We start from the raw sequence: 9680 nt of genomic DNA on the forward strand, positions 1-9680 counted from the left end.
TAACCCTTCATGAATTTGCATCTCATCCTTGATCAGGGACCATGCTAATCTTCTCTGTCTCCTTCCAATTTTAGTGTAAGTACTGTAGAAGCGAGCACACTGCTAGGAACTTTTTCCCCTGTTGCCTTTCAAGATGCCACCTGTTCTGTGAAGCCTTTCATCCCCTTTTGCTGCCATCAGTATACAGTACATATGGGTGTTCTATTACTCTGTTGCTATGGATGATGATATATTTGACTCCAAATATGCCTTCCTCACTAGACTGAGAGCTCCTTGAGGGCAAGAACCATGTCTGGTTCTTCTCTGTAACCTCAGCACCCAGTACAGGGATGAAGCCATATAGACACTGGTAAAGGCTTGTGCAGTACCTGGACAGAGAAGTGGACCTGACCAAGTGGAGGAGGGTGTGCGCACCACGTGAGAGTCTCAGATGCTGAAAGTCTGGGCACCAGCTGCCCAAGACACATCCCTGGAGTGATTTCTCTCAAAATGTGCCCCATGTTCCTCTATAGGGGAGACAATATGAGATGGCACAAAGACATTTTTAATTTTGAATAAAATTTAATAGTCATTTATTTTAATGTATTTTTTAAAATGTAGCAAACACATCAAATCTGTTTTATTTGTATTTGTATTACTGCTGGGTAGCCAGGGAGATAGCTCAACAGCATAAGCACCTGCCTGATAAGCGCAAGGTCCTGAGTTCAATCCCCGGTACCACAAAAAAACAACAAAAAAAGAAGTCTTGTATTACTGCTGGGTAGATGAGGCCAAAATAGGTATTAAAATTTTAAAAGTGAATGGATACTATAATTCTAGCACTTAGGAGGCTGAGGCAGGAGGGTCACCATGAGTCTGAGGCCAGCCTAGCCTTTATAATGAGCTCGAGGCCAGTCTAGACCACATAGCAAGACCCTGTCTCCCAAAAAAAAGTGAATGGATACTCATAGAAATATTTTAGGTGACTAATGATGTGGATGTTAAATACATATGTTCTTTTGTGATGCCACTTAGCCTCCAAAGGTTCAGGGTGCACTCTACCATTTGTCCAACCTGGTATGATTCCATCTGCAGAATTCATTGGCCCCCTCTCATGGTAGAATCAATTCGCCATTTATTAGCATATGTTTACTCACCTCAGACACACTTGTAAGGTCCTTTTTTAAAATAATTTTATTGAGAAACAAATAGCAATGAGACAGTTTCAAAACAGGTTAGTAGGACAGTTTCAATAATTAAAATACATTGCATATTGTTGTCTTCATAGTAGTTATTCATAGTACAATATGCAGACATGATATCCTGTCCACAAACACTATCAGAACAAATCTATTAATTGAATTATGAGAAAGTAGCTGTATATCATCCTATTTTGTATATATAGATACAAAATGGTCTTCATTTATATCCCCTTTCTTTGTTTAGTTTTGTCAGAGATGGGTATTCCCTTGCCATTTAAGTATTGTAGGTGTGTGAATTCAGCAAAATAATCCAATATAGTCCAGTAGTCCATAATAGTAGTGGGTTATCCGTAGGACAGGCAATGTCAGAAGTTGTTGACTTGAGCCTTTTACAACTCAGCATATTAATATGGCTTTACTTTTTATACCTTGTTTTTATACTTTTCTGCTGGGTGGTTAAGACCAAGACCTATATAACAAGAAATATAACTTCTGTATCTGATAAGGTGAGTCAAGTCCCCTCAGGTTTTATCCTGTAACCCTGTACCACAGTTTGTAGATCCTTTGTCAGTGTCAGCCATGTGGATGAGTCACAGCCATTGCTTGACCAATGTGCTCTCTGTGAAAGCCTGAGAAAATGTTTTCTCTCCATGTGACTCTCCTTAGGCACACTCTACATTGTTGATCACATTGCTCTGTGGCCCCATAATCTCCTTAATCAGCAAATTTGGGACATCACTGAGTTACATGATGTTACAGTACAGGTTCTCAAGAAGACAATGATAAAAAAAATCGAGGAGATTAGAAAAACGATGTAAGGTCCTTAAAAGCAATGACCACACTCAGATTGAACCCAGGAAGACTGAGCTAAATCCCTAACCCACTTTTAAAATTTTATCTTGAGATAGAGACAGACTCTCACTAAGTTGCCTACACTGGCCTCAAATCTGTGATCCTCCTGCCTCAGCCACCCAGGTAACTGGGATTACAAGTGTGCACCATTCCACCTGGCTAAGAGCAGTGACCAAGCTATGGGCCACTGTGGGTTCAGTAGGAAAGTGTGTGGTCAGCTGCTCCATATGTAGCTCTACAAATGTTTGATCTTTCGATGAATAGGTCTTGAGCAACTGCTTCATGCCAGGCAATGCTGAGAGTGTTAGCAATGGAGTACTGAACAAGACAGGCATACAGCTTGTATGGACAGACAGACAGCACACTAATAAAGAAAAATAATATGATTTCAGTGTGCTAAGTGCATTGATGAAAATAAAACAGGATCAAGTGACAGAAAAAGAAGTTGCATGGGCTGGCTACTCAGCCTGAGTGGTCATAAGGCCTCTGAGAGATGACTCGAGTTGAGATCTTTCAATCCAAGGTAGAGGAGGTGATGAGATGGATCAGAAATGGGAGCTAAGGACAGGGCTTTTGAGACAGAAGGAACAGTAAGTACAAAGAAAGAGAAAGCCCTGAGGGGGAAAAGGAATCCGTGTGTTCAGTCCCTACCAAGAAGATCCATGTGGCTAGAACCAGGTGACCAGGGAGAGCATGGGTAGGAGATAGCATACACAAGACCAGATCCTACAGTTGAGTCTCTCAGATGTGATTCTAGGTTTGACTGGAGGCCATTAGAGGGTTTTGGAAATGAGAGTAATGTAGCCTGGTGTGATGCTTTTATTGCTCTATGCAAAACAGGTCATAGAGGATAAGGATGGAACCAAGGAGACCAGTTTTGAGGCTACCAGAATCATCTGTGTAAAAAGCAATAGTGGTCTGGGATAGTGTTGGCAATGAAGGATGGAGGAACATGGGTGGATTTGTAATATATTTTGGAAGTAAAATACACAGGCCATACTAATGGATTGAAGAGGACAGTTGTAAACAAAGGATAAAAGGATGACCCCAGTCAGTGACACAAAGAAAAGAAAAAAGCACAAGAACGCTGTTATATATCTGCATTGCCCAATAGAGCACCCCTAGCCACAGGTGGCTATTAAATTCAGTCCTTCATTTGCACTAAGCATATTCAAGTGTTTAATTAGCCAAATGTGAATACTGGCTACCATAGCAGGTAGCACAGATACAGAAAATTTCCATTATCCCAGAAAGTTCTATTGGATAACACTGCTCTACATTAAAAAGACTGATTTTTTTTTTTTTTTTTTTTGGAACCAGGGATTGAACTCAGGCCCTTGCGCTTGCGAGGGTAGCGCTTATTCTGCTGAGCTCTCTCTCCAGCCCCAAAAGACTAATTCTTAAGAGAATAAAAAGATGAGCCACAAAGTTGGAAAAATATTTGCAAAGCTTGTATCCAATAAAGGATTATATAACCACATCTACATAATACCAAGAACAATTACAACAACAAGAAAGCAAGCAACCCAATGTAAAAGTGGGCAGCCAGACATGGGGGGTTGAGCCTATAACCCAGTACTCAGAAGGTCAAAGTAGGATGACCCAGAAGAAGGATCACAAGTTTGTGGCCAGCCTGGACAATTTCTTGGGACCCACTCCCCATTTTTTGAAGGAGTTAGGGATATAGTTTACTGGCAGAGCATGTCCCTAACATGTAAGAGGCCCTAGACTCAATCCCCAGGACTGAAAAGTGCAAAGGATGTGAGCAGGCAGCTCACCCAGGAAGATGTACAAGAAAGTATATGAAAAGATGTTCAACATTATGTGTCACCAAGGTGTTGCAAACTGAAACCCTGAGATACCTCTATCCACCTATTAGCATGGCTGAAATCCAAGACACTGAAAACGCCAAGTACTGGAGCTGATGTGGAACAAGAGAAACTCATCCACTGCTGATTGGAATACAAAATAACACAGCCACTTGGAAAGACAGTTGGGCAGTTTATGGCAAAGTTAACTAGTCTTACCATGTGGTCCAACAATTGCTGTCCTTACACTTACCTGAGTAAGTTGAAAGCTCATGTCCATACAGGAATGACAGCTTTATTTATAATTTTCAAAACTTGGAAACAACCAAGATGACCTTCATCAGGCAAATGGATACACTGTGATACATCCAGACAATGGAATATTATTTAGTGGTAGAAAGCAATGAACTAGCAAACCATGAAAAAAACACGGAAGAAGCTTAAATGTCTATTGCTGTGTAAAAGGAGACACTGCAAAAGGCTGCACACTGTGTGACTCCAACAATATGACAGAACTTAGGGCAAGGATACTATTCTGTTAAAAACTGTAATGGCAAACACATAACGTTGTACAATTTAAAATTTATAGAACTGTACAATGCTAAGTGTGACCCCCCATATAAACTGTCGATTTTAATAATAATATATCAGTATTATTTCATCCACAGGACCAAGTGGAATGTACTAATGCAAATGTTAATAAGTGCAACTGCTGGGCCAGGGAGATAACTGTGGCTTAAGCACCTGCCTGGTAAGCACAGGGTCCTGAGTTCCATCCCCAGTACCAACACACAAAACAGAACAACTGTCTACAGGAGCAGGAGGAAGGGAATATGTGAGTGCTGTCTGTACTTTCTGCTCAGTTTTTCTGTAGACCTAAAGATGTCCTAAAAATAATCTATTCATTAAGAAGGAATAGAGCTTTCACCAGCACCTAGCAAAGTACCTAGCACAGAGGAGACAATGTTTTTTTGAATCAATGGTTAGACAAATGAGTTAGTTGATAAGTAAATAGAATGCAGGACCCTGAATCACAGTCCAGTACTCATTCTTAGACATTAGAGGTAGGATAACAGTGTAATTAATTGTCCAAACCAAGATGTTTGAGAATAAAATGAAGTGCCACCGATGTAAATCAAGACCATTCCAGAAATTTCAAGCTGGGGGACCATCAGCCACATCATGCCTCTAGAATTGTTTTGTTTGGCCAGTCACATGGATGCTCCACAGAGCTTCATTTTCATTTTTTTCAGTACCAGGAATAGAACCCAGGGCCTCACCCATGCCAGACAAGCACTCTATCACAGAACTACATCCCCAGCCCTCCATACTATATAAACTTTAAAAATTTTAGTCATTTACCCAAATCTAATACTGTAGAAATGTTACATTAAAATATATATCTTTGACTTCTCTTGGAAAATGGAAAGCTCTGGTCACTCTTGGCCAACATGGCTACACAGTAGTGAACGACTAAAGCTGTGCCTTTACAAGCGTGTGCCTTCCTGTTTGCCTCAGACCCCACCACTCCCCTCTGTACATCTTACTAAAGGCTAAGTGTGAGTTTCCATTTACCATTCCACTTACACTATTTGGGTTTTGTTTTTCTCTTGTAAGGGAGTTGAGCAAAAAGCAAACTATTTTTTATACTCATTGTGATTCAAAGTAGGAAAATGGGAAAAGCAACAAGAGGACTCCAGATGTCTTGCCCCAGTGTGCTTCACTCTCATCTAGTATAGTTTTAGTCTTCTGGTCTGTCTCCCCAGGATCCAGCCTGTGCTGGCCTTTAGAACTTTTCTTGGGCTGCTACCCTTTGCTAGAAAACCTAGATTTGTAGGGGAGATAATGGGCATCATTTAAACTTACATTTTCATTATTACCCAAATTCAACATTGCTCATCAACAGCTTTTGGTGAAAATTATTTCTGTTGCTTTTTTAAATTACCTCCAAATGTAACTGGAGAGCAAGTCAAGGCAATAGAATATAGCGCCCAGCTTTCCTCTCCGTGAACATGGGCCACTAGAATGTGACATGTTCTGTCCACCTATGAGTTCACTTATTCCCAAGCTCTGAAAGTGCTTCCAGAAGAAGTGACCCTCACTTAAGTGCAAGGATCCCCTGCAGTTGTCCTCCACAGAGAAGGCATGGAGAGAAACACATGAATGGGGCCCATCTGAGTGAAGGAGTTGGACTTCGTTCTTAGGCAGCCGGGGGCAGCTAAGTTTGTGGACCAGGAGAGGGATATAACCACAGCTAGCAATCATCAGGGGTATGTTGGAGTGACCAGAATAACGTAAGGTGGAGACATAGTTGAAAGAATGTGTTGAGATTAGGCTTGCAGTTCACCAGACATGAAAGGCATGAATCAAGAGATAAAAAATCAAAGATGATCCAGAAATCTTAAATTTAAGGGTTTAACACACCAAAAATATGATTCAAAAAAGAAAGAAAATTGCTAAATTGAACCATAACAAAATTAACTTTCGCTTTACACATGAAAAAGAACTTAGGTACTGAGATAAAATATTTGCAAATCACACATCCAACAACAGATCTGTATCTCAAACATATAAAGAACTCTCCAAACTCATCAGTGAAAGACATGGGCAAACACCGGACTTATATCTCAGGATTAGTACACTTACCTTGCATGCCTTAGGCCCTGGATTTGATTCCCAGCACTGCAAAAAAAAAAAAAAAAAAAAAGTGTGCTCAGGCATAGTGGTCTATGCCTGTAATCCCAACACTAGGAGGCTAAACCAAGAGGATCACAAGTTTGAGCCTAGGGTAGGCAACTTAGTTAAGACCTTGTCTCAAAATTTTAAAAATAAAGATCTGGGAGGATAGAACTCAATGGGAAGGCCTTGGCTCAATGCCCAGTACTATCAAAAGGGGGAAGAGGGCAAAAAACAAAAGGAGGATCTAGAGACAGCAAATAAGCACATGAAAAGAGGTCTACATCATTAGTTAGGAGAAAGCAGGAAGATCAAAATGAAAGCCAGGCGTGATGACGCACACCTGTAATCCCTGTACTCAGGCAGCTGAGGCAGGAGGATAATTGTGAATTCTAGGCCAGCTTGGGCTACAAAGTGAGTTCAAGGCCAGCGTGATCTGCATAGTGAGACCCTGTCTCAAAAAGACAAAAAAAAAAGTCACAATGAGATACAGCTATCCACCTGTCAAAATAGCCACAGAAAAAAACAGCACCAAATATTGGCAGGGATGTCAAGAAGTTGGATCCCTCATATCTTGCTGGGAGGAATGTAAAATGGCACAGCCACTCTGCAAGATACTTTGATAGCTTCTTGTCAGACTGGAGATATGGCTGCCATGCAGCGTAGCAGTTGCACCTCTGGGCCTTTACCGCTCCCCCCCCCCCCGACACACACAAAGAAGACTATGTTGACAAAATGCACACGAGTGTTCATAGCAGCTTTGTTCTTAACAGCCAAAAGCTAAAAACAGCTCACATTTCCTTCAATGGCCAAATGGTTAAACAGACTGTGCAACATCCATCCCACAGATTACCACTGCTCAGCAATAGGAAGCAGCCCACTTCATACACACCACGGACTGCATGGATCTTCAGGGCAATATGCCGAGTGAAAAATGCCAATCATGAAAGTGTACATACTATATGATTCTGTATATATAACATTCTCAAAATGACACAGTTTTAGAAATATAAAATAGTAATGCTTATCAGGGCTTAGTGATGGTGAAGGAAAAAAAATGGGACTGACCAAAGGGGTCTCAGGAAGGAGATCTTTGTAGTGATGGGACAGTTCTGTAGATTGATGTTGGTAGAACTTATGCAAATCTACACATGTGATCAAATTGCATTGAACTACACACCCATGAGTGCATTTAAACTACTGAAAGCTGAATACAATCTGTGACTTATACCAATGTCAATTTCCTGGTTTTGACACTCAAAAATGATCATGTAATGTTAATATTTTGGGAAGACCACACAGCACCTCTTGGCAGAATTTTTGTGGTAATGATCTGTGATTCTCTAAGTATTTAAAAATTAAAAGTTGAGTACCAAACGGAATGAACTATTGATCCGTGCAAAACATTGCGTGAGCATAAGAAGCATTATGCTCAGTGAAGGAAGCCAGTCTTAAAAGATTACATACTGTTTGGTCCCATTTGTATGGCACTGTCACAAAAGGCAACACTGAATAGATCTGTAGTTGAAAGGGGGTAGGAAAAGTAGATGATGTGATTGCAATAGGATAGCATTAGAGAGTGTTGATGGGAAACGAGAACTGTTTTGCATCATGAACCTGTACATGTGTTTTAAAAATCTCAGCTGCACACATAAAATAGGCAATTTTAGGAGCAGGGGAGATGACTTAGTGGAATAAGTGCTTCCCTGGCAAGCACAAGGGCCTGAGTTCAATCCCCGGTTCCGCAAAAAGGAAAAAAAAAAAAAAAAGGCAATTTTATTATAAGTTAATTTAAAAATTAAAGCAGCACAGGGCTGGGAGTATATCTCAATAGTGGAGCACTGGTCTAACCTATGAATGAAGCCCTGAGTTCAATCCTCAGAACTGTAAAAAATAAAAGTTTTCTAAAAATTAGGCAAGTGGTTTGTTTCTGAATTATTTCTTCTTTCTCTCACACATCGACTCGGCCATTTACTGAGCACCAACTCTACGGGAGGCCCTGGACTAGCGTCTGGAGATTGTCTTGCTTACTTTTCTCTTGTTGCAGAGATAAAATGTCCAATGCCCAAAATTAAAGAGGAAAAGATTTATTTAGCTCGTAGTTTGTAGAGATTTCAGTCCATATCTGCTGGCTCCAAAGTAGGGTGGTACAACAGAGAATCAACAATTCATGGTGGCAGAAGACAGCAAAAGCAACTAGTATAAAAGGGGCAAAAAAAAGGAGTAAGAGCGAGCCTCTTTTCCTCCCTTATATTATATGCAGGCTATCTGGCCCAGGGCAGGTGTACCACTCATACCCATAATCCCAGCATTGGACCATGAGTCAATATCAAACTGGAGAAGCCTATACCCATGAGTACATGAAGCTTTGGGGGACCATCTAGATAGAAACCATAATAGAGATCAACCAAAAGTAAGGTAGTCCAGGACTCTGCCCTCATGGAACATTTTTCCTGCTTCAGAGAAGCAGTCAGTAGAGTTTGGAGCCCAGTGATTCTACTTAAGGGTGTGGGGCATGAAGAAGGCTGTTGAGGGACCAAGTTCATATGCTTCTTATTCCCAGAGCCCAGTCCTGTAGGATTGCAAATGACCACTTTTCTAAAAATGGCCTTAAGCCTGAGGGCAGGGAAAGGCCCCTTTTCCATACTTAACAGGTTCTCACAAGGGAGACTGTTAAAATGGGGAAGAAGAAGAAAGGAAGGTTGTTGTGGAAGGAGATTTAAGGTAGTTAACTCTGAAGCCTGAAAAATGTTACCACCTAAATGCCTGTGTGTATATTCGTGTGGAAAATGGCCAGTTTTTTTTAAGGTCATGACTATGGATTTGTGATAGAGTCGGGCTCAGCTGAATGGTTCTAGTTTTGACTGGATCCGCCCAACATCTGCCTTCAGCTGGCTGTGAGAAACACCAATGATAAAAGTTTATATACTATATGACACGTACTTTATGCACTATACGATGTGAGCCGCACGCATGAGTCTGGTAGTTGGCTGGTGGTTGCCAGAGTGATAGGAGTAAGTAGGCTCTTTGTCTCTCATCATCCATCCAGCAGGCCAGCCTGCACTAGTTCACATGACGGAATCACAGCGTTCTCAAAAGCAGGAAGAGAACCAGTCACAAAACCCAAGTGGTCCTTTTCTTCTTCACAGCTTTATTGATATAT

General features: G+C 41.0%; 1 protein-coding gene and 1 pseudogene across 1 annotated transcript in view; one reads left to right on the top strand and one right to left on the bottom strand.

Moving 5' to 3' along the window:
• LOC111814223 lies at nt 1-98 on the bottom strand (annotated as a pseudogene).
• Nucleotides 1-7316, top strand: part of Hdac8 (histone deacetylase 8) — a 274832-nt gene extending 267516 nt beyond the window's left edge. The window contains exon 11 of the mRNA XM_023707099.1: nt 7291-7316. Coding sequence (XP_023562867.1) covers nt 7291-7301 — 11 coding nt within the window. The 3' untranslated portion in view covers nt 7302-7316. The remainder of the gene's footprint in view (nt 1-7290) is intronic.
• The last annotated feature ends 2364 nt before the right edge of the window (nt 7317-9680 follow it).

This window comes from Octodon degus, unplaced genomic scaffold, assembly GCF_000260255.1.
Source record: "Octodon degus isolate 3935 unplaced genomic scaffold, OctDeg1.0 scaffold00280, whole genome shotgun sequence".
Taxonomy (NCBI): domain Eukaryota; kingdom Metazoa; phylum Chordata; class Mammalia; order Rodentia; family Octodontidae; genus Octodon; species Octodon degus.